At 36.5% G+C, this 25,550-nt stretch overlaps 1 protein-coding gene across 2 annotated transcripts in view; it reads right to left on the bottom strand.

The window, feature by feature from the left end:
- Positions 1-475: 475 nt before the first annotated feature.
- The window catches only part of GALNT1 (polypeptide N-acetylgalactosaminyltransferase 1), a 43,318-nt gene continuing 18,243 nt past the window's right edge, over positions 476-25,550 (bottom strand). For both annotated transcript variants that reach the window (XM_074146959.1, XM_074146960.1), the window contains exons 3-11: positions 24,089-24,255; positions 17,677-17,884; positions 16,381-16,551; positions 14,807-14,924; positions 13,683-13,863; positions 6,243-6,382; positions 5,052-5,150; positions 4,145-4,279; positions 476-3,074 (exon numbers count right to left, since the gene is read on the bottom strand). In XM_074146959.1, the coding sequence (XP_074003060.1) occupies positions 2,928-3,074; positions 4,145-4,279; positions 5,052-5,150; positions 6,243-6,382; positions 13,683-13,863; positions 14,807-14,924; positions 16,381-16,551; positions 17,677-17,884; positions 24,089-24,255 (1,366 nt within the window). In that variant the 3' untranslated portion in view covers positions 476-2,927. The remainder of the gene's footprint in view (positions 3,075-4,144; positions 4,280-5,051; positions 5,151-6,242; positions 6,383-13,682; positions 13,864-14,806; positions 14,925-16,380; positions 16,552-17,676; positions 17,885-24,088; positions 24,256-25,550) is intronic.

Raw genomic sequence — 25,550 nt, 5'->3', positions numbered from 1 at the left:
ACCAACACAGCCTGTACAAAGCTGAGCACGTGCCATGGCCAGATGGGCAAGCTAAGAACAGCCAACTGCCAGTCAAGCAGCACCAGTTACCCCATCATGGGACTGGCTGAGCCTATGGGGTTTTGAGCCAGACAACGGGGGGGCTGCACATACTCTCCAGTATGCCATCTCCCCTCCCCATATTCAGTAGGGCAAGGGGGCTCCCTTTGCAGGTAAGGATTGATAGGGCACAGGCTGGAAATCTGATTGCTGCTTCAGCTTTCTGAAGCCGACAACTTGATATGTGGGTTTTCAGTTGTGTGGTGATTTTTACTGCAGTTTTATGTGACCAACATACAAAATGACTCGTTGAATTAACAAGGGTCAAAATCACAGTAACACTAAGGCCTGCCTACAGGTTTAGTTACATTACAAGCCGTGGCACTTAAGTTTTGTTAACAGGATATCACAGCAGTAGTCATAAGAGTTAAAAATACAAAGTGAAAAATGTATTCATGTTTGTTCAGTGATGTGCCATATACTTATGAAATCTGAAGCACTAAATAAGGAATTTTGAAACCTTACAGGACTTTTACATTGCACTTCTGATGCTCCTGCTTCTCATTCCATGAAAGGTTACCCACCTCTGATTTAGACTCTCTTTGCTGGCAATGTTTTCAAAGGGATCTATTTTGAGTTTGGGAAATTGTTTCTGAACTAATACATAACCTCATTTTTTAAGCACCACGCCACCCCCTGCCCCACAAAGTGCTAGTTTGCTAAGATAAACTAAAATAAAATCCAAAACATGACCCAAACATTCATTCACTGGTACACAGCAGAAAACTGAAACCAGTATTTTGGTGGCTAACATGCAGTATCAGACAACCACAAACTGTACTTGAGAAACAGTATAAAAGCAGGAGGGACCACAGAATATCTAAGGAGCAAGAAAACTTATCAATTACAAACGATGACACTGTCACCCATCCCATCCTCTTCATCAATGGCACCAAAAGAATAAGTCTTCTCACTTTTCACATAATCACCACGACAGAATATTTTTTTTTTTAAAGTCATTTTGGCATACTTCAATATCTTGCTGATAAATGTACCATACCATTACTTTCATAAATCCACTTCGACCTCATAAGATTTACAGGGCTATCCAAATAGAGAGGTTAATGAAAGATAGCTAGATATTTAGATGCTTTATGTGATATTAATCCTGCATCACATCATCTCATCCTACGTATTTTTAAAGTAGCAACATAATACTGCAATTTGTTAATATTTCCCCTGCTGTGTATGAAAACTCTTGTTTTCATACACATTCTTGTTTCTCTTGTGTACTGCTGCAGAAATAATGGAGATAACACTGATTAAAGTAACTTGGAATAGCAAATCTAAAATGGCCATAACAGCCAAATATAATTCCACACAACTTTTGCATGAGTCTAGGTTTAATTTGCTTTACAGGACAGTTGGCCAAACAATGACATTTATCATAAAAATATTCTTTCCACTGAGCAAATCTCATCTTTCTTTCCAAAAGAAAATTCAATGTATACTCTGAGCGTTCAGTGGCTCATTTTCAAGATCAGCCCACACAGATTTATTTTTTTTTTTTTAACAAAACAAAGCAATTCAGTTAAAAAATGCAGAACAATGTAATGACATAGTCATATTGCTTTTGGCTATGTTAACTTTAAAAAACATGCCAATTTAGCTATTTTTCTTTAGGTTTTATTAGAAAAAAAAAAAGCAGCAGATCAACATTACAATTCAGAGTCTAATCTAAATATGCACTTGACAATGAAGCACATCTGAGTATGAATGAAAAAGGACTCCAGAAAACCTTCGGTTTTGCCAATCTCCTAATCTCTTCTGGCTTTCTGACGACTGAAATCAAACAAGGAACAAAAGATTTATTGCTATGAAAACAAAACCGTAGTACAGTAGTATGAGTCTTGGGCGCTAAGTGTATTCCATCAAGTTAACTTAAAAATTTCAATGTGTACTTAAATCTTTTGTTTGGCCATGAAAGTCCATAAGCTGACTGACCCAAGTATAAACCAAAACGGCAGGTCTGGACAGAAAAAAAAAAAAAAGTTAGCATGTTAACCTCCAGTTTTCAGACAGTAATAAAAAGATACAATTCCAACAGCCAAGAAATTAAAAAAAAAAGAAAAAAGTTGATCTGACATTCAAGAACTAAGTTTATTCTTATGCTCATTTTGTTTGCGCCCAAAATAATTTTAGACCCACCAGAAAAAAAAAAAGTATTTATGGACTATCACACAATTGCAAAAGAGAAACAATTGCCTTTTGACTTGATTATTTTCCCCCACTGAGGTATAAAATCTACATATAAATTTGATATTTCACTATTACAAATTGTACTTTTCATAGTTCTGATTTAGTTTCCATTAAACCCTGTTTACTTTTTGTTTTTAAACCACAGAATTCTTATTTCATGTTACTGAACCTGGTTTCCAGCTCGCTCTCATTTATTTGTGGATCTATATTTAGTAGCCTGGTTACCACCGCTAACCAGGAAAAAAAATATTCTTGGAACTTTCTTCATTACAACAGCACTTTCAGCAGAGGTTACTGATGTGCAAGCAAACTACAACGATATGCAGCTCTTCGGAGAGACTATTTCACTTGATTATGTTTCCACTGTCCAAACATTCTCTAAATTATTTGCTGGAAGAAACTCTTTCGATCTTGTAAACATCAGTGGGCGCAGTTTCACTAGTATTTGTGGTAGTTTCACATCCTTATACAGGAAGGCTGGTTCACAGCTACTGAGAAGCTGCAGGAGTTCTAACAGCTGACAAACTGTGGATTCTGCCGAGCAGAAGTTTCTTCTGTTGCTACTTAACAGTGTAGCCAAAGTATCAGCCGAGGTAGCCCAGTCAATCCTTGCTTTTCTTTAGAACCTCTCAGAATATTTCTGGAAGGGTGACATTGCGAAGCAGCCACTGCTGGGAGCGGCTGCCGTTGCAGTCTCTGATGCTGGGTACCTGGCTGTCCTCTTCCGTGGCTTTGTCCAGGCACTGGTTACTGTTCACATGCAGCAGGGTTAATTTCTTGAAAACAAAATAAGAAGAAATTAGTTCTACAGAAGTCACCAGGCATAAGCTAACCAAAAAGTTTCTAGTGGCCATTAAAATTCTTCCATAGGTAAATAGGAACTAGACAAGACTCCCTTGGTTACTGACTCCAGATCCCAATCCTAAAGAACACTTAAGCATGCTATTTGATGTTGTAGATACTAAAAACATTGCTTCACAAAAACCAGAACAGTCTGAATTTTTAAATATTAAAAAATAAATAAAAATAAGTTAAATGACTTTTTAGTAGCTAAATATCTACATGTTCTCTTTATAAAATAGTCATCATGATTATACTGGCAAGATTCTTCCACTATTTGTTCCACAACTGTCTCTTGCAATAACTGACTTTAAATTAACAAGCTTGAGAACTACTTTTTCTAACTAGTCATGCCATATGTCAGAGTTCTTGACTACACTACTCCATCACAAAATTGTTTTTAGAGCTTGAAAATCAAACTAATGATGAATGGATCATTAGTCAACGATTTCTAGATCCAGCAGTTCAACATATCAACTTCAACATAAATTTGAACATTATGTACAAGAAAAAGAATGATTAAAATAAAGCCGTTTTAAGCATCTCTACCTTAAACATACCACATTTAGAAATGTAAAATATTCCTTATAATTTTGGGATGCTGTTTTTCTAATCAGAAAATTTCCTTTTAACTTTGTACAAGATAAGACACTAGGTGCTGAATTTGTCACAAGATAGTTAGCATTATCTTTTACTGGTCCAGTAGATTCCTGGAATAATTTTCCATTGATGATCTGATTGTAACACAACACTACACTACTAGACTATCTTTCTCCAGAGGATCCAAAAGCACATTGAAAATATTCTTCTAAAAGCTCCCCCAAAACTCACGAGGTAATTAAAATGAATATAGGTGCCCATTGAGTCACTAAACCATGAATTTATAAGAGAGGGAACATAATCCTGTTTTTTTTTTCTGTCTTGACTGTCAAATATGTTGCTCTGTAGGCTCACGTGAAAACCCAAGTTGTCTCATTTTAATGTCACAAGTCATTAGAAGACTTACCACTGGATCATATTCCCAAAGCTGATTTCCTTTTAGATGGTGGCACTTGAGCATCGTTACTGGGCCATTAAGTTTGGATACATCTAAACACAAATCATCTGTTCGAATTTCTTTGTTGGCAGTATATGAGAAAACCTAGAAAGAAAAAGAATGAGAGGGACTGAAAAGAAAGTTTAACTAAAAAAATTCATTCCTGGGGTGAGGGAAAGGGGGAACATTTGTGCATTACTTCATCAATATCCACTAAGTTATTTTTTAACTTTTCCTTTTAGCATGTATAGAAAGATTTAATTTTTTTTTTAGGGAATAAGTATAAACACTGTATGAACAATCTCTTCAGTTAAAATTGACTTTTTTTGAAGACCGCTTCCCTGTATAGAAACAGAAGGATCCCCAACACAGGTAATCTCTGTACATTGGAAAACAATTAATCAAGAATTATTAACAAAGTAGAACAAAAACCCAGATGTAAACTGAATTCCAGAACTGACATCCAGAAAAATGTACATTGAAAACAGCATCTCAGGTACGGGCATGGGTTTTTTTGAGGTAATGATGCTAATCAGGAGGTCAAACCAGAAGACAGTTCGAGAGCCCCTACAGGAGGTGAAGTGTAACTTACAGCAGTCTCCTCTCCCCTCATTTCATTTTTGACTTGAAAGTTGATCTAAAACCTATTGCAATCAGGCCTCAAAAACCTACAAATGAAAAACCACCAACAAATCTTCTCATACATTTCCTCTTACAGGCATCTTCTTCAATGAGGGTTTCCTAAAGTTTACAACTTAAGTATAATTTAAAGGTAACTACTGAAAGAAATGAAGAATTGTCCTGATGAGAAACAGTGTTCCAAATAATTCAATACACTCAGATCATTCTTAAAAAAAGAAACAAAAAAAAAAGTCACCTGGTTGCCACCCATTCCATGGCAGTTAAAGATTCCAACTTTCTCATTTTCTTTTCTTGCCATGTTATCCAGACATTGATTTGTTTCCACGTTTCTTATCTGGCAGTGAAAAAGAGCACATCAAAGGCTGTTACTTTTAGAAGAGAACTAGGTCGAAATCAAACCACACTGGCATCAGTTTTCTCTGCTATAGACCAGAAGTTATGTGAAAGAAATGTAAAACATAGGAATGGTACTACAATGAGACACCACTGTCTGAGACTCAAACTCCCAAGCAAATATTCAAGTCACCAGGTTACAGAACTACATTTGTTTCTTTGTTTTCTTTTCAGGGATCTTTCCATCTTGGGGACTCTTTTTGCTCAAAGACTCAGCTACAACAGAATGGACACAATTGAGTCTCCAGCCCAAAACCTTCAGAAGTTTTAAAGCACTCTCCTAGGCACAGTGGGTTTAATTCCCTTTGAAAACACGGGTGACTGGGTTCAGTTTCCTCACTTCTTGAGTAACAGCCTTAATCCCTATATTATTATATAGTAAGTGGGCATGAATATCAAGTCTCCTGACAGTCATGCAGCAGCACAAATGCCTGCTCCATTTTGCTAAAAGCAGTTCTTTTAAACAAAACAGTCCGAAGTCACTCTGCTACAGGCTTAATATGCAGCTCAACGTGACTTGCAGGGGAGAGTAGGTGCCTACTATTTAGGACAGCATCATCTGTACCACCTCTACAGTCACTTAAGAAACTTTAAAGAAAAAACAGAAATGCCCCACAAGGCTTAGGTATCACTGAAATTTGCTGGTCACTGATGAGCATTCTGGGGATAAAGTTCAGAGCAGTTTTTAGGCAAAGTCCTTGTTTGACCTGGTCTACTTTAAGCAAAGCTTTGCTCAATCTACACAGAACATCATACAGAAAGTTATTCGTAACTATACATTTCTGAAGGAGTATTTCTGAAGCCTATGTGACATTTAGTACTGTAGCAAAAAATACAGTACTGTACAACAAAGTTCAGTTTTCTTACCTACTGAGAACCAGATGTATCAGTTTTCAGATGACAGGAACACTAGCGCAAGTTACTTAAACTTTGCTGGAGATAACTTGTTTGCACTACTCAGTTCAGAATACAAACAACTTACTGCACAACGTACTTTACATAGGGTAGATAAATAAGCAGGATAAAATCTTACCTCTCCCAGAGAAAAATAATGGCGTGGAATTTGGGAATCAGGATAAACATTCTCCAAGTACCAGGAGAAAGGCTTGCACTGGAGCTTGCGTCTTAGTCCAAGTCGTGATGATATGTCCCCATAATCAACTTTAGTAACTCCTGTAGAAACAAAGAAAGTTTTATTCAATGACTGCTAAAAAACATTTTATAATTCCACTTAATAAAACAATCAGTATAATACTAACTGCTTGCACGAAAGATTTTCTCTTTAGTAATTAATCTCTATACAAAGAAATTATTTTTTATTTTTTTAATTAGCATTATGCCATTCATATTCTCAGAGAGGACACATCAGTCACTACCTGTGACTTCTTTTTCCAGGCAATTATACAAAAGATGGAATCACTACATCTGTGCTACACATGACAATTTCTTACCTGTGGTTTGTGGAACAATTTGAATGCAGTTGCTTACTAAGCTATCAGAGGAGAAAGGCTGAAACCACTGTAGTCAATAATACTATTCTATCCCCTGTGGGAACTGAGGTGCGTATCTACAAAGCATAACATACCAGTCTCCTTCTGTGGAGCAAGGAGAATTCCATTTTAATTTAATTCTTTAAGACAGGTACCACCTGCTGGACCCTTTATCATCTAACTGCATAAAGAAACAGTCAGAAAGCAGCCTTCATACAGGGAACTAATCCTTTAATAATTCAGTATTTCTTCAATATAAGTGCAGCATTTGCAGGAATTACGTTCACCATTAGGACTGTTATCTTTTTTTGTGGTATTTTGCTTGTCTTTTTTCTCCTTTGCTCCTCATTTATCTAAGTGCTCATTCCTCCTGTATCTTCCCACTCCTTCATGGTCATTTTAACTCCTTCTGAAGATTAATTTGTGCAAGTCCCATCTGCAGAGGGGTTGAGGAAGCTATACATGATCAGTAGATATTTTTGCCTCACCAGAATTAAGCACTATCGTCATTAATATTCCAATAATATTAATTAAGGGTAGGATAATTTCTACAGAAGACCATGATGCCTGAAAACTATTTTCCACGCTACACTCCATACCACACAGGACAAAAGTAATACACTACAAAAAACCCAACCCATAAGAGAAATAAACGAGTCCTAGCAATTCCCCTCACAGACCACAAATATGGTTCACCGTCACCACACTATAGAACTCCAGCTGCATACATTTTTCAGAAATCCCTCCACTTAGAGGACTGTGAATTACCTCTAAAACTGTTGACCTTTTGAAACAGTTTGAGGCATTCCTAAGGCAGATACTGTGTTATTAAATCAACCTGCCAGCAGATGGTGTATTTCTACTCAATTGAGACAGATAACCGCATAATTTCAGCTAAATGTTTGTAAATATCAATAAAAACATTAGAAATTTCAATATTACAAGAAGAAATAAAATGCTAGCCACATTTTTAGGCTTTTTTTAAAAAACCCAAAAAACAAAAATAACCAACCGAAATCTTCACGTATTCACAAAGCAAGTATTTGCTCTACACCAAAAGGAGCACTCTCTCAAAAGATGATGAAGTAAGAAGAGAAAGACTGTACCAACCACAGCTAAGTATGGACTTCTCAATTTTTCAGTGATGAAAAAGCAGCTGATGGATGAAACCGTTATCATGCCATCCTCACAACAACTTTGATACTCAAAACTCATTCATCAGAGTTTGCTACACTGAGCTTCAGAAAACAACACTGTTAAGGCTTTGTCACATCACTGAATGACAGTAAGAATTAAAGTCACAACCATAGAGAATTAAATGCAAAGTGATGCTTAATAGCATACAAGTGTGCTGCTTCTTAAAGTAGTTTTAAATGTCACCATGTAGAAAGAAAAGTGCCAGCTGATTTTCCCTCCATTACAATGAAATAAAAGGTGTGTAATATATTCCGTTTCACCATTTTTAGTCTGAAAGATTTTTTTAAAATCCTCTCTGAAGTTAGGTCTGCACCAAAACATATACTGGCACACAGAGTACAGTTAGCAGATGAACTGAATAGCAGAACTGGTATAGTTGTCTCAGGGGTGTCCTCTAACAAGGCTGAATTACTCAGTTCCCTGGGTTTCTAGTATCTTACTTATCTTACTCAAAACTAGCTTGAGTGTTCCTATACATTTGTACTATACAGTGCAGTGACAGTTACTTATGGGTAACAGTTCTTTCAGGGAAAAAAATGGAAGAAAACTAGGGAAACTGCAAAATATAAAGCATATAAAAAATTATGCACATATCTAAATTATTATTTCCTCCACAGACCAGTAAAATTTATATACTCGTAACAGTGACATATACCTTCCAGTGTTTTCATACTTGTTTTTAAAGGCTTGGCTAAAAAAAACCGAAAAAACTAAACCACAAAATCAGAATTAGATCACATCTTCCTCCTAGGAGACAATTATGTCAGACTGTACAGGTATGTGCATCATGAAGAAGACAATCATGTCCACTAGTTTTCTTTCCAATATTTGGTTTTGGTTCATCAAAAAACCAAAACAACAACAGCCCATCTCCCTCTTCTCTCTCCCCCCCCCAAAGTAGCATTTAACAATACTTGCTACTGTTGTCTTTACTTGACCACGCAACATATTTTTTTTCCCCAACACCAAATTACATTAAAAGCTTGGACCTCCCTGGTGATTTGTCGCACTTGTTTAATGTGGGACAATTGTATGCTTTTTTCCCCCACACATGCTTAAAGATGTACTAAAAAATAAACATCGATAAGGCAAAAAAACCCTACAACAGATCATCCACTCACACCATCACCAGTTCTTTTGTACAAAGATAAGTCATCTTAGCACTTGCTTGTGCTGGACCTGTTCTTGAAAAAGTTAGGTATGCTATAGCAAACTAGTCTGGTTAGCTGCATATAATAGTCTTTCCATTACAAAAACATACATATAATGATGTCTATCAGCAGACTACTCCTTCAGTTTAACTTTCTTTGCCACCTTGTATTCAAGCTTCCCATCAGCTGTGTTGCAACAGCTCTGCCCATCCTCAAAATTTCAAAAGAGCTGAAGAGTTGCTTGCCAAGTTCCACGTGTGGCAATATATTTATGCTAAACTGCTTTGGGGAAAAAAAAAAAAAAAGTATGATGTTTTCATCACGATTTTAAATTGCTTAGTCATTTTCAAAAGCACAGGATGAAAACTGTTTCATCTAAAACTAGTCTTCCGTTAAAAATCATAGACCTTGTTTTTACTCAGTATTATGAAACTTGATAAGCAATAATCATTTAAAACCAATCCGAATAGCTACATTATTTGCATTCCCAGTTAAAGGTAATAGAGAATAGTAGCTGAAAACAAGAATACGTGGAAACTCTGAGTACATACTCTGAACACAGGCTTCGCTACATTGTGAGATCTACCATTGTAGACTCAGCCCCTTCTCTGTCCTCCCCATCACCCATAAATAAAAATGTTATCCATGTACATAATGAACCTTGATTTTCCATGCTTAGCTAGAGACAAGTGCATGCAGCAATTAGATATTAGGCCTACTAATCCAGTTTTCAGGATAACATGTCTATCTCTCTGTCAAGATGGCTCTTGCTCAGGTAATTCTGCAGCGCTCTCTGTTGAAGCCTTCTGCCCATCCACTTAGCCCCAATGGAACGGAAGATACCTTCTGGGGCAAACTTTTGGTCAAGAATAAAACTGATTTCCATACAAGCTAGACAAGGATCTACCCAAGCTCAATGGAGCTGCATTTCGGGATGCCTTCAGCTCACCAGCTGGGATGCGAGAGGCTGCTGAACGACAAGGATACACGCTGGACAAGGAGCAGGGAGTGACACGTAGGAGCTGGAACCCAGACTCACATGCAGCAGGGGGAAAGAACACTGTCTGAAAGTATCCATGCTTCACTTTTAGATTAAGGATACCAACAAATTCTACAACTGTCAGTTTGTCATTAATTAGCAGGTAGGAGAAGGTTAGGGAGACGTAGCTGTGTTAAGCCAGACTAATACTTTGCAGCTGCTGCTGTGGAAAGCAGCAGTCTTCCCTTGCTCAGCTTCAGATTCCAGCTGCACCTCCTGTGATGACACAGGTGCTAACTTAAACAGTAGAGAACCAGCCCACAGGGCGAATACTCCTGACAAGTTTGGCAAGTCAAATCAGTTGAGAGAGATGAAAAATCAATAAGCAAGGGGAGATGAAGCCTGATCACCTGCCATGAAAAGCAAGGCACTCTAACAGCAAGCTGCTGTGCATTGCCATGTCTTGAAGCCTCACCTTGGACAATCTAGTCCTGGTATTTTAGACTGGAGAAAGCGATGAAATGCCAGCACCAGCAATAAAGAAGTGGCAGAGCCCACAGAACAGAACAACTGGAGCCAGGAACGAGACTATTCACCTGCATGTGCTGCATCCGTTTTCTGAAAGGCTAAGAGAAAATGGCCTGGGAAACAGCACCCTGCTGTAACGCATGACTGAGAAAAAACATCGGCTAATGAGACTACAGCTAGTACCGTTACTGCCATGGAGAATAGCTGGTGCACGCAATGAGACAGGCTTGATTTTGGCTGAACAGCAGCTGCTGCAACACCTTCCTGCCTTACCTCCATCTCTGCCTAACCACTAAGCAGAGAGATGGCTTCTAAAATGCATGAAAGCTTAAAACAGACAAGTAACAATTTTTACTAGGCTGTACTTATTAAAGAAAAAAGGATTACAAGCTTACTTTTCAAGAGGGCAACTTTCCATTTAACTACATCACATCAATAGTAAAAAGTCTCTCGAGTTCCTACCATTCAAGCAGTAAGCCTTTTTTTCCAGACAACATAGATTACATGAAGTGGGAAAGCTACTTGAGAATCTTAGGTTTGCTTTCCTGGACCAATCTCTCTGTGATTCACTATCTTAGGGGAGCAGAAGAAAGAGGATATAAAGTAGGAAACATTTCTTGTTAGCTAGGCTCAATGATGCCTGCCAGTATATTACCTCCTTCAAAATCCAATTTTCTCATCCATGTCAACTAACAAGAAAAGAACCTGGCTGCACAGGATTGCCTGTTTTCCTTGCTCATCAGCACCCAGGCTTGCAAACCACCATCAGCTAAAAAATTCTCACCTCGCTCCTTGCAAGAACTCATGCTGCTGTCACAGCAATATTTAAAGTACACATTGTACTAGCAAAGAGTTTCACAGGCGGCATACTCCAGTCTGCCAGGGGGTCACTACACCATCATTCTGCAGGAACTAAGCATTTAAGTTTTTATACGAGAAGGACACCTGGAAAAGCCAAGTATGGCTAAATCAGCCAATGTAGCAGAGATTCACCTAGTTCCTAAGACCACTATTGGCCAGAAAAACTTACTGAAATATACGTTGATGTTATTTGCTGTCAACAGGTAAAATCAGGATCTGCAGAATTCTGATAAGATTGGAGATACCAAAGTAACAACTGTAAGGTGTTTGTGAACTTCCCAAAATAGTAACCCTTTCTAGTTAATACCTACTGGCTCGCACAACTTAAATAGATTTGGGAGGTAATAAGCATGAGCAGCACCAAGTACATTTCTGTGTTCATTCTCTGAACAATAGGTATTATAAGCTAGGAATGAACCACAGTAGTCTCTTCACAGCCCCAGGCAACAAACCAATTTCAGAATAACCCCAATTTATTCAGGAACTATATGATCCTATTCTTGAAACACTTGGAAATTCTAGCATCAAACTTTAGTGCAGTGTCAGTAGATATATGGGTACACAAATGAGATTGTGTGCCAGTCAGTAGGTGCAGATGCTCTAAGAGGAGCATCTCTCTCCATGGGAGAACACGTCCCTATCCACCAATCATTCAGGCTATTAGCACACAAATCATGCAGACATACATCTTTTGAAAGAAGCGAAGATATACAGTGCAGTTATAGGTAATTGCTTAAGTTACTTTCACCATTTCAAGTTTTTTTAAGGTATTCTTTTTTAAATTAAATTTCTTTCATTCATTTTCTCCAACAGGAGAATGCATGCATATCACACAATACTGCAAAGCTATGAAAGAAAGTCCTATCGAAAAAACAATGCTACAAAATTCCAACAGTATAGCTCCTTTTGTAGCTTACTGTTATCACATGAAATGAAAGTTCTATAGAGATTATATATAAAGTAACATAGCCTTATCATGGTGTTCATTAATTTACATTTGTTTTTAAGAATTAGGTTATTTTTACAGTCAGGTGTTCCAGCCACTTAGTACATTTTAAAATCTATCTTGACATGGATGCATAAAAGGAATCTCAACCAAAAATGATTGCAATTATTTATATACAACTTTTCTGAATGATATATCTATACATGTCATGTTTGAATTCATAATGCTTCATTAATAACAACACAACGGAGTAACTGTTAAGCTTCTGATTTCACCTAAAAAGCTTTGAGTAGTTGCAAGAATTATTTTTTTAGTTAAAAAATCCTACAGTCTTGAGTGATGCATTCTCTTAAGACAAAAAAACCACCACAAATCCACACAGTCAGTATTCTTAAAACGTGTAATCTAAAATTTGACACTGTTCAGAGTCATACTACAATGTATTACAGCTTTTAAATTTCAATACAAACGCACGCTTAATAAGTGATTCATAAACAAATACTAGTTTTAAAGATAAGTCTTTGGAAAAGCAGACATGGCATATAGAACTATGACTTAGTACTTAAACTGGATGTCTCTAATGTCTCATGTATGTAGGAAAGGATGTCCATTGTTACCCAAAGTTAGTCTCTTTTTTTTTTGGTTGGTTGGCTTTTTAAACAACAAAAAAAAATATCCTTTAGTGGAAAGTAATTATTCAGTGTTTCCCAGGCTTCCTTTCTTTTCCAGATTTTTTTTTTTTTTTCAGAAAGTTTGAGTTCATAGGAAATTTGCTCTCCTATTTTACATCCTCTTGTTTTGTTAACATGCATTTTAAGAAACATAATAAATATCACAGTCAAGTATACTGGCAGTTTGCTCCTATATAGTGAAGTGCAAACACTACCAAGCCAAAAGATGTTACCTTTTGCCACTCCTGCTATACTTAAGCCACTTCTGACTTACTCAACATGGAATGTCTACAATACCAAAGCCAGAGGCCAAACTCCAGCACATTATGAGATGTATTTGGATGGCCAGTTTTCAGCACTACAGTTGAGCACTTTGACATTCTACTGAGCTTTAATTCTCTTGCATAAGCAGCTCAGTCATAAATCATGTTCACATTTAAAAAAAGAAAAAAAGAAAAATACTTCAGGGCACATCTCCAGCTAACAAAATTATTTTTCAATTAAGACCTTCCTTTTTGTACATCTTACGTGAGCTTTGTCTTACAAACTTCAAAGCAGTAATATTTTTATTTAAATGCTCATATTCTTTCCCAGTAGTAATAGTATTTTAATTCTTAATAGGTATTTCTTAGAACCAAAGACTTGCTCACCTGGGGAAATGATGTAAAAAAAGTTTTTGAATTCATCCATCCAGACTTCTGCAAGCCGCCTGTTGTTTTTGTTGATTATCTGCCCTGTACCTCCTGGAAAAGTGTATGGTGTTGCTTTTCTGAACACATGCCCGACATGTGAACAAGTTACAATTTCCAAAGTGCCACCACACTGCCAAATCTGAAAGAAACAGAACAACTATTGCATAGCTCCAAGTCATTTCAAAAAATGTTAAAAATGTTAATCACTTCTGTTCAAGTTGGAGAAACAACATTAGTTGAGGTCTAGAACAAATACATGCTGCCTGTTTCCTGCTCAACACAAAGATGCTCACAAGCCTGAGTAAGGCAGCGTAAGAGAGTACGTCAGGCCTCACAGCAGTAATGCATCAGCAAGAGGGTGCTTTAGAGAACGGAACAAGCTGACAGCAAAGGAAGAGGATCACATGAATCATAGGGAAGTAACAGGAAGTGCTCTGTCCAAAAAAGTCCATTATAAAATAGAACCTCCATGAAAAAAACACCCATTCACTTCCCAAGTACAGTTTCTGAAAATACTTTCAGTTTTATTTTGGAACTCTAAATATGGCAGATTCAGAAAGCTGAACTATTTCAGAAGTATACACTTATATAGGCTGAGTGAATGAGTAAACCAAAAGGAAACAGTGCTATTTGGTAGGAATGAAAGTGAGAAGAGTGCTGGTTAGGTCCACATCCAAATGAACACATGCAATCATTATGCTAGAGAACAGCAAGAAGAGAGTTTTTAACGGAGCTGCTCACGTTTCACCGACACATTAAACCACACACAGATGACATCACCCTTAACTTATGCTCCCCAATTAGCTTTTCTAACTGAACTCCTTTTAGCACACATGCATTCATTCATCCTTCAGAATGACCATCCCAGTCTTTCAATCACAAGGCTCTGCCAACTATTCCCCATGCACCTTTCACTGGCAGATACAGTCTTTGCCTATCTCTGTCAGAGGAACTTGACAGCAAGCGAAGTCCTAACTGCAACAGGAAAGGACACTGACAGAGGCAGTAGATAAGTATTTTACAGAACTCAGGATGCACTGTCCTGAATAATAAACCACTGAAGAGAGAAGAGTTTCACCTACCCTGAAAGAAATTTCTAAGTTTTCTCCACCCCAAATATCCATTCCAGCATCATATGTTCCAATTTCCTGAAAATAATCTCTGTCTATTGAAAAAAGACCTCCTGCCATGGTAGGTGTCCTGGAAAGACCAAAAAAAAAAAAAAAGACAAAAAATAAGGATGAGTCACTATGAAAACATATATTTAAATACATTTCACGCTTACACTGACAAAATGGCTTTTTATTTCCCAGGTTCATAACATCTTCCTTCTCAATAGGCTTCCAACCTAATTTAGTTACTATTGATGTACTTGCTAGCTCAAAATTTTCCAGAGATGGAACCAGTTAGTGACAGTTCTCCTTATTGTCTCACTTCAAATTGGAATCCAGACAGAGAAAAAGCCCCTAGAAAGCTGCGGCCATTCCTGCAAAGACGACTTCTGCCTCCCGTGCTGGTAACTCATAAAAGAGAAATCAGTTTCTTACAGGAAATTTATATTCCTAGCAACTACTCTTGAAAACGTTATGGGAGACCATGAAATGGCCTGCTTGCCTTCACTATTATTGCTTCATACAAGAAAATTGTACAGTCAGATTTTGTATGCACAGATTTTCTTTACAAATTCCTTATTGGTAGAAAAAACCCCCACAATACTGTGCTAGTTTTTCCTAACTTTAGCAAGATCTCCCAAATTTCCATTTTTTTTAGTCAATAACTATATACAATAGGTAAATTATGTATTAGGTTGACGATATAACTTTGTAGTTCAAATATACAAATTATTTATACTTTTAGCATAAATTATTTTCTACAATAGCAATGTTCCCGAAACACTTCGGGCTTTTTCCAAAAGATACATAAAATGCAAGCTAGGTCACAACCTAACTAAAGATTTATGTGGCTTTTTCCCCCCTAAAAAACAAAATGCGGGGGCATGGGGAGGAATACAATTACCCATATCCTGAGAAGACCTCTGGATTTCTTAAATTAAAAACAAACAAAAAAGAGTAAAGGCCATATCCTCAGGTTTATGGTAAGTAAATACCGCCCACTTCCCAGAACAGCAAGGCCAGAAAATATAAGTTTGCAACTGTTAAAAAGTACACATTACACACATCTGTGTTTCTCATTACCTTTGTCATAATATCTACATGACATCCAAGTAAAAAATTTGCCTCCCATCTACGCACTTTGAAGACATTAAGTTTATATGTGTATGCACTCAAATATATACATGTCAAAAATTGATACACCTTTTCAAAATGTTATTTACTTTGTTAAAAGATAAAAATAAGGCTCAACAAAAAAATATAAAAATAAGCTTTAATAAAAACACATGCATCAGTATAAAAGTTAGTAAAAGCTAGTAATTAGCCAGTAATTGACATAAAAACATTTCTAAAGTGACAAGCTGATTGCTTCCTTCACTGCTACCAAGAGTTTACAACAAACAATCCATGTAAAAATGTCTATGCTGTTCCTTCAACTAGACAAAAATGATGCTACAACACAATTCATTAATTACAAGATTAACCTAGAAAAGATAAGTAAACATCAGGTGAATATCTTAACCAATTTAATAATTTCTCATTACCGAACAGGAAGGGTTCGATCTCCTTTCCGCCGATCCATCTCTCTCTGAGGAACAGGATACCAACGAAAATTCAATTTCCAGTTGAATCCACCATAGGTCATATCAGAACCTGCCATGTATTCAAAGGTGTCATCGCTAATTACGTCAATGATGGGACACACTACTGTTCTCCTAGAAAGAGGAAAGAAGCAAAACCTATTAGTTAAAGTATCAAAAAAGGTTGGGTTTGTTTGGGTTTTTTTTTTTTTCCCTTTTAACACATACGATTTAATTTTCAAATAGCATCTCTAATCAACAGTACTCAATAGATTTGTTACGACGGAACATATTCAAATTCTGTCTTGTTAATTCATTTAAGGGAAATTGTGTTTTTCTGATGCAATTTTGGCTATACTAGCTCTTTTTTTAAAATAGTATTTGCATTATTACTAGTAATAAATATTCATCCCTCTGCAGATGGAAAAAATTGATCATAGCTTTCTCAATGCTACACAGTGATTGTATAGAAAATAAGAACTTTCATTTCTAGTTAAGTGTTTTGAAAGCAACTTTCATGTTTTGAAATTAAAACTCAGTCATTAGCTCTGAAGAAGTATTCTTATATGCCCTCAGTACTAAGAAACAATAGCCATTGTTAACAAAGTACTGCATCGAAGTCCACAGAAAGGGGCTTCCTTGTCACTGTCCTGACATTGAAGTATATACTCACAGAAACTAATTCTAATCACGTAAAGACACTTAAATAACCGTCCTCAAGTAGGCTGCTTCTAACAGAAATCTCTGTAAAAAGATTCAAGGCTTGCAACTAAATTCAAAGGATTTAATTAGTTGGGCCATTTGCACAAGTTGTAACAATTTGCGTATCATAGTCCCACAAAAACATGTTGATGGTAACTAAAACGTTAGTATTATGTCTAAGCACATTTCTCAATAAAGATTATTACTTGCAGGTATTTCATCATGTAATGCTGTACTTTGTAACATTAAATTTTAAAAGTGATTTTTATCTATAACCATAGGAACAAAACAGAGATGTAACACCATACTTAATATCTAGTCTATTTAATAAGCTGTTTAACACATTATCTCATGCATCCTAATATAAGATTCATTTTAAACCAAGTTTTACTTTTTAGAAGTTGTACTGAATTAGCCTTTTATCCTTACACAACTGAGAAGTATATAACTTATCCACTCCTTCAGAAAGTAGGTATTTGCTCGTAGGCTATATTGTAATACTTGGAACATTTCTTAATAACCGGAAAAATCAACATGGACTGATAGATGGATAATTACCTGTCAGCTTTGATCCTTGCCAGCAGCGGTTCAAGCCAGCCTACTGTACATTCACAATGAGCATCTAGGAAGGTGATGACCTGGCCTTTAGAAGCAGCAGCCCCCTTTAATCTGGCTCTGATCAATCCAGAACGCTGTTCCATTCGAATCACATGAACAGGTACTTTTAATTTTTTCACATAATTCTCCAGCGGTCTTTTTAAGAAGTCTGCAAAAGAATGATCAAAACCATGGAAACTGTCAGTTACAGAGTTCAGTTTTGGTTTGGGTTTTTTTGTTGTTTTTAATGAGAAACTTGAATTAGAGGCAGTTCCTCATTTCTTTTCTATCCTTTTCCTACTTTCTCAGCTAGGTTCCTCTGCTGCTTATTCTATACTTCACAATATGCCCTTCCACATCTCCATGTGTTTCACTTGCCAGAGCAGGAAGTTCCTCCTCCTCCTCCTCCTTTCTTCATTATGGGAAACACAAAAATGAAGAGGGTGTAGAATGCTTAGACAGAAACCAGATGGGATAGGCAAGTATTATGGAGTAGATGCAACTCTTACTTTCAAAAACATATGCATAAGTGTTCTTGGCCATAACACTTCTCTACCGAGAAAATACAGAAAATGATCCAAGAAGCTTAACATAATGAGTTATTTCCTACAGGAATGTAACTTACAGATAATTTCTTTGCAAGCAGGGTAAAACATGATCAAATACGTTTTTCAATTGTGCTTTCTCTACATTTGTCAGGCTAATATTTTTTTCTATTAAATTATCACTATAACACCTAAAAACAAAAATAAAGCCAATCAGCTACACATAAATGAGTGTCTGTAACACTAACAAACCTCAGTTTAGCTGAGGAACAAATAATTGAAAATAGAAGAGTCATAGCTGACTACCATATGCCTAGAGACTCAAAATTACTTGTATTATAAAGAGCTGCCAAATTAACAAATTTCCCATTGCCAGGCACAGTTTTTGTCCGTCATGAAAAATTAGACTATGATGGATGATGCCACAGGAAGAACAAAGAATTGAGGGAGAATGCAATTGACAATCACAGAAACAGACTTCTGCAATAACTTGCAGATTTCAAATCTGTAAAAAAGGCAAAATAGTCTATAATACAGCTACAGAATATATCAGATTATACACTCAAAACACATGGGAGCTGTACTACAATAGTGCAAAGCCTGTAGTAGGATTTAGCGTAAGATAGTAACTACCTCATACAAAAATAAGCATGACACTGGAGGAGGTGGGGGGGAAAACCACGGCATGAACTCTTAGTGGCTGTTTTGTAAATCTCAAGAGGCAGAGCTGACCTGAGGGTGATTACCATTCCTTACCACTGCTCCGGATGAATGAGTTCTAATTACCACCTCATTTTTTTTCTGTGCATTGTTGGACTGTCACTAAAACCTACAGAAATAAATTCTGACACATCTTGAAAGCTGAACTGTTCTAGAAGAGCCTAAGAGTTTGATAAATCTTAACTATATGTCTCCAGAGAAACTCAAAGCAAGTTAAGTCTTATTTTGCATATTAAGAGACTCAAATGAATAAATGTTTATTAGTACAAAGCAAGTGTACATGTCTGAACATTTTGCAGCCCTTTTGGGGTTGATCACAGACAATTTGGCTGACTGAGTGTATAGCAAATATAAACTCATTTCTTTACAGCGTAGCTTCCCAAAGTCACTAAAAGAACTAGTATCATGGTAACTTTTATAGTTTTAATGTATATGGCTTTCATGATATACACAAAGAGAACACAACATTGAAGTGTTTCTCTCCATGCTGACCACCTCATGAACAAGTGACACAAACCAGCATGTTCCTCTGCATGTTTCAGGTGTTGTGCTGATTAAAAGCTTCTAAAGTCGTTCTAACCACTTAAAGCTGAATGATTATGGGCTGTGACATTGGTCCTTGAATGCTCAGTTACATTAACAGAATGGTAAAGTTCTGCCAGGAGAACGAGATTCAAGATTTCAATGATACAACTGCAGCCAGTCAAGAACTAGCATAAAACAGAACGTTACATTACAGAAAGTCACGGTCAACATATTGCATATAATAATCTTAAGACCTACCTACATTTTCTCTGTGAACTACTTCAATTTTCAATTTATCTTTTCAAGAACTTTTCAAAGTTTTTCCTCTAAGAAACAATCACAGAGATGTGTGCAGCATTTTCACTATTGAGGGAATAGGGTTAAGAACAGTCCTTCTCCCATGTTTAACCATGTCCATAAAAATATTATTAACTACCATGTTGTTGAAAACGTCAGAAGGAATATTCCCAGGAACAAAACACTGTGCCAGACACTCAGTAACTGTGCCCTTAAAATACTACTACAATTTCAGCAAAATAAGCAAAAAGGTAAAGCTTGATGTCTTGCGCCTACAAAGGCATGGAAGGTAACTCAGGCATCAAGATTTCTGGTGTTTCTCTGCTACCAGCAGTTAGGGTTTAAATATTCAAATCTAAGCAGTGTATTTTCCCTTCAGAGCACTGTCTCTTAGAGCAATACACATCCCTCACAATCCCCTCTCTTAGCTCAAGTAGCAAGGGTTTAGAGGTTTGGACTAGCCATCGATCCAGAAACTGGTAATAGTTTCTTGTAAGGCAAGACTTGCTTTTTTTTTTTTTAGGAAAAAAAACCCACAGTATTTTCCAAGTATTTTAATGCATGCAATGCATTTTGGCCTACAAGAAATGCCAGAATCAAGCTGTAGAGATGATTTTCTATACAAACCTATTGGTCATATTTATACAAAATCCTATATTAAACACTCAAATGAAAAGTTTTATGCATTATAGAGTTAGTTGTTAATGAGTGACCCAGGATGACAGCTGAGAAAATTTTTAGCACTGCCTCATACACTTCTTCAAACAGACTGAGTTTTTTATAATATATAAAAAAAACCAACCAAAACCGAAAACAACAAATACTTTTCCTTGGGAACAATAATTCGTGTATTTAGTTTCATTTAACTTTCTGCTCTCCATTGCTTTCAAACTTTTCTGTGTCAAAAGGGTGCATATTTTTACCTAAGACTATAGACAGTTTAAAGAGCATCTTCTGTGGCAGTAGCAGAACTAAGAAAGCCAAAAAAGCAAATATATTCAGTTCAAGTCAAGTAAGTGCATAAGTTGAAAAATACTTTGCCAATTCTATTACTGAGTCACATTTATATGGATATAAATGTAAAACTAAGTTTCAAACCATTTTTTTAAAATTGAAATACAATAAAACACAGATGTATCACATATAAGAATGCAAACAGTTTCAAGAAGCGTGAATACTTTTATAAGACATTGTTGGCAGGAATTTAGTTTTGCTTACATTGTTTTAATCTGTTTCTGTATAACTAACTTCTCTGAGTGTATTCTATCCTGATGCAATCTGCCTACCATGCTTGGCCATTCGGTGCTGAGCTAGTTTTAAGTACTGACTAATCCTGATTTCTCCTGTTAATGTTTGGGGGTTTTTTTAGGTGTTTTTTTTTTTTTTTTAATAGTTACCAGAGATCAACACTTAAAATATGCAATTCTGATCAGTAACTAGAGAACGATATTACAGGTATGTCTTGTTTCTCCAAAGCTTTTCTTTTCAGTGTAAATAAGTGTGTGATATTATGCAAATTAATTCTTCTAAGAGCATGACACTAGCAGGTACAAAGTGTGCTTCAGGCAGACTGAATACTTACTTTATTCCAATTAAATTGACTCTGATGCTAGAATTCGAAATACAATACTCAGGCTGAACATTTTCTTTTTCTGGAAAAGTCTGCTGGTTTAGTTCAACACAAACAGAATGCTTAAGTAGCGTATGCTAAACCCTTCAAAATTTTCAGGCATTATACCCTTCCATTTTGTTTAATGTAAAAGCATGCTTGCTGGAACCATAACAAGTTTTAGGAAAACAAAACACAAAAAAATCTTTAGTAATTGTTGAAAATAACGACAAGTAAAAGATACCCGAGTGATCTGAAATGAAGATCACAAATTTCAAAACTAAGTATTGGAACAGATTCAATAACACCACCAAAAAAAGTCTGAAATGCTATATTTTTCAGCCTGGAATTAAGTTACCTTGCTTATATTACCGAACCCAAACGCAGAAATAAAAAAGATATCTAGAGAAAGCCACATGCTTTAACTGGGCTATAATTCCACTTCATAGTGAGGACATGGATATTGCTATGTTAAAATTGATTTTTTCTAAATCAGAAATTGAAGAGGTAAAACATAAGAAATATGTCTACACTATTTTAATATTAGGTTGCTCTATTTCTAGGACATATTGAAAGGTAACCTGTCACAATCAATCATTAGTAGTGATTTGAATTAGTGCCAAGGACTGTTTCAACAGATGAAACAGAGCACACTTGCAATAAACTTTGTTTTCCTCACAAGAGCCTGTGCACAAAAGCTAACTCAAACAATTGTACTGTCTTCTTTCCATTAAGGAACCATATACCTGTACAATAACCTACAATAGGCACTCAGCCTCTAAATGTCAGTATCTGTGTTAGAGAGAAGATAGTTCCCCGTGACCAACGCCGAGAGGTGAGCTGTTTCACATGCATTAGAACAAGAAATAAATCTGGAATTTTTACATAAGGGTTGAAAAACTACAAGAAATTGTGCAGCATAATTACAATTCCCCACAAGTGAAAACAGGGAAAATTTGATCTTGTACCTTTCTAAAAGCAAAAGCTAATCACCCTTCATCTGATCTGAAACACATTTATGTGGTAGCCTTGCCCTTTGCATAGGCATTCCTCCTCTGCTGCCAGAGCGTAATTGTATTTAAGGCTTCTATCCTTTCTTCCAAATTGCACTGAAATTGGCTGAAGCAGCTAAAGTTAGTACCAGGTAAGAAAGCATAAGCAAGTGAGGGTGCCCAAGAGAGGAAAGGAACACAGACAAGTTCAAACACAAGTGCAAACACAACCGGAGAGCACTTTCCTAAGTGCTTCCTTAGGAAAACAGGTTGGATACAGCTCAGTTAAGCCGACACCATCTTTCTTTAGTCTACTCAGCTACTCCACAATCAGCTGTGCTCTAGACATACGTAGTTTGAAATAGGTCAGATAATATGCTAAGGCATCACACACACATGCAGCCTGAAGAAGAAACTCATATTTTCTACCACATTAGAAAAGAAGTGCAAAAATCCACTCCTAAAGTTCTTCAGCTACAAAAACTCCTGCTAACCGTTGCAATGGTTACTATCATAAAACCTCCCATTAAGCTTTCTAATCCATGCACCCTAATGCTATTTAGACCATATGATCTGAAATCCAGTGTCTGTCTTCATAGATAGATCTTGTTTGGACAAGTCACCCGTATTCTCTGAAGTTGGAATTACTATAAGCAGCAGAATATGGATTTTGCAGCACTGGAATCAGAAGCATCAGGCAGAAATGTCAGCATGATGGATCCTTCCATGACTAGCGAATGGGAATCCCTGCTGATATAGATTCCTGCCTACAACTGGTGGCTGCCAAGGCTTTTTTTCTAGTGGCCTACTAGCTGTTAGCCCTATTGGAAAACTTTCAATGTAGAACTATTAAAAAATGGGTGATTCAATATAAAAATATAGAAGTGTTTTAAATGAAAAAAAAATATAAATAACCTCTCATCTCCATTTACAAATACAAGGAAAAAAATATCCCTCAAGTTACATTTTATAACCCATACCACCAAGGAAGATTAAGCAACAAGTAAGCCAAATACCAACTATTAACCAAAATGAAATATCAATTATTGCCTAGATTATTATTTCTTTTATACTATATTGTAATTTACAAAAAATATGAAAAGAGTAAAATCTAACTGAAGTTATTTTATTTTAAGGAAAAAAAAATCAGCTTAAGTTTTGTCTATTAATTTCATTACACATGGAAAGTTTCATTCTGTAGCATGGAGTTTTCATCTAGAGCACTAGTTATTAAAAAGGGAAATCTCTTACAGCATAGACACTGAGTTTCAACTTCCCAGGAATCAAAATTAATCCCTCTGAGCACCAAGTTTCATGGTGGTAGTGATAATAAATTTGGGTGTATGAGAGGAACAGTTGCCTGTACTATTATTCACCATGTGATTCAAATGCCCTCAAGCTTTAGGAATGTGCTAAAATTCTAAACGCAAAACATGAAAACTGTAACAGGATAAACCCACTAGCAAACACAAACTCTACACTGTCAACAGAAAAGTTAACAAACAGATAGACTAGTTTTCAGTGGAGAATGGCCTGCCTGCATTTCAAAATGGGCATTGCTCATTGCTCTGCCATGCCCTGCCCCAGCTACTGTGTTTTGCTGAGAAGAGCTAAGCCCGAAGAACGTCAGTCTCAATTTTTGAAGTAAAAAGGGCAGCAAGCTAAGGCATCGACATCATCATTACCTCTTTCACTGGCATCATCAACAAGGACGATTTCTTCCAGCATGTGACGTGGTGACCGGTTTATCACACTATGAACAGTTCGTAGAAGTGTGCTCCAAGCCTCATTGTGAAAAACAATGACAACGCTTGTTGTAGGAAGGTTGTCTGCATACACCTTCGTTTTACACCTGTAACCAAAAAAAGGCATATATTGGTAAAGGTCAAGCCTTCAGTTAGAACTGCAACTGTGGGGTTTATTTCTGAGTATCAGTACTGACATTCATGATATATCAACTGTATGCGAAGTATGACAAAGAAGCAAACGGTGGACAGATTTATATTTTTACCTAAAAAACACCCTGACTTTTATGTATACATCTATGTTTTCCATCCTACCACTAAAAAGGAGAACCTCAACCCAATAACCAATTCTAGAAGTGAAAGAGACATCCATACTGCTAACACACAGAGATGGTAACAGGTTATTTATTTCTACTACTCTTGTTTTGTGAAGAGTAGCATGTTCAGATACACTAATCCAAGCCCCTAATTTTGGTCTGCATTCCCTCAGAGGGCAAGGGGGAAACCCTTGTGCTGTAACGGGGACAGAGGGTGCAGGGAGAGGGACACACAAGACAAGAAATGGCAAACTCAAACTAGGAAGTAAATGCAATAAAAAGTATATATAGAACAAACCCAAAAAATAACTAAAAGAGGTAAAGAATTCTGTACACAGTTGATATTTGGAAAAAGCCCAGACTACATGTATGCTACTTATAATACTGGTGAGTTAAGTAGATTTCATAATTTGATGTGTTTGTATTACACAAAGAGAGGGTTTTTTTCTCCTCATTGTATATATGTTGGAAGTGCTACAAAGGTTCATCAAATTAGAAAAGAATTATATTCACATTCCCAAGTTAGGAGAGCTAAACCTGCGGTCTTTCATGCTAACAGGATATAGAGGACATGTATGCAAAATAGACACACACTCCAAGTAACCCCACATGCACCCAACATCTAAAACTCTGCAACACTATTTTCAGTATCTCCTAGAAAAAAAAAAATCAACACGCTGTACAAAAATACTCTTAATTCTGAAAATACAATTCTGCTCTAAAAAAATAACCACGCAAATTTTAGTGTTCTCTGCACAGATCTCTTCTTCCTGCATATTTAAAACAACACACAGAAACTTATGTAAGATTTGATGGTACTAAATCCTTTAAGAATCAAAGCTAGAGATATATACAGATCTCAAACACAAGGAAAATACTGAAGCAGCAAAAGAAACATATTCAATGGAGCATATTCAATGGAACTTAATTCCAACAAAAAAGCTTTCATTAGGTCCCAAACTATTGAGTCATTTCACTCTAATGTAACCTGATCTAAATGCTATTAAAATATGCTAACAAGTATTTGTGTCTATCACCTTAACTGCAGGGCCCTGCCTGAAGGCTTGAGAAGTATGTAGTGCATA

The sequence above is a fragment of the Numenius arquata genome, chromosome 4, assembly GCF_964106895.1.
Source record: "Numenius arquata chromosome 4, bNumArq3.hap1.1, whole genome shotgun sequence".
NCBI lineage: Eukaryota > Metazoa > Chordata > Aves > Charadriiformes > Scolopacidae > Numenius > Numenius arquata.
Note: the sequence above shows the minus strand (reverse complement) of the source record. Positions and strands in the feature narration are given on the sequence as shown.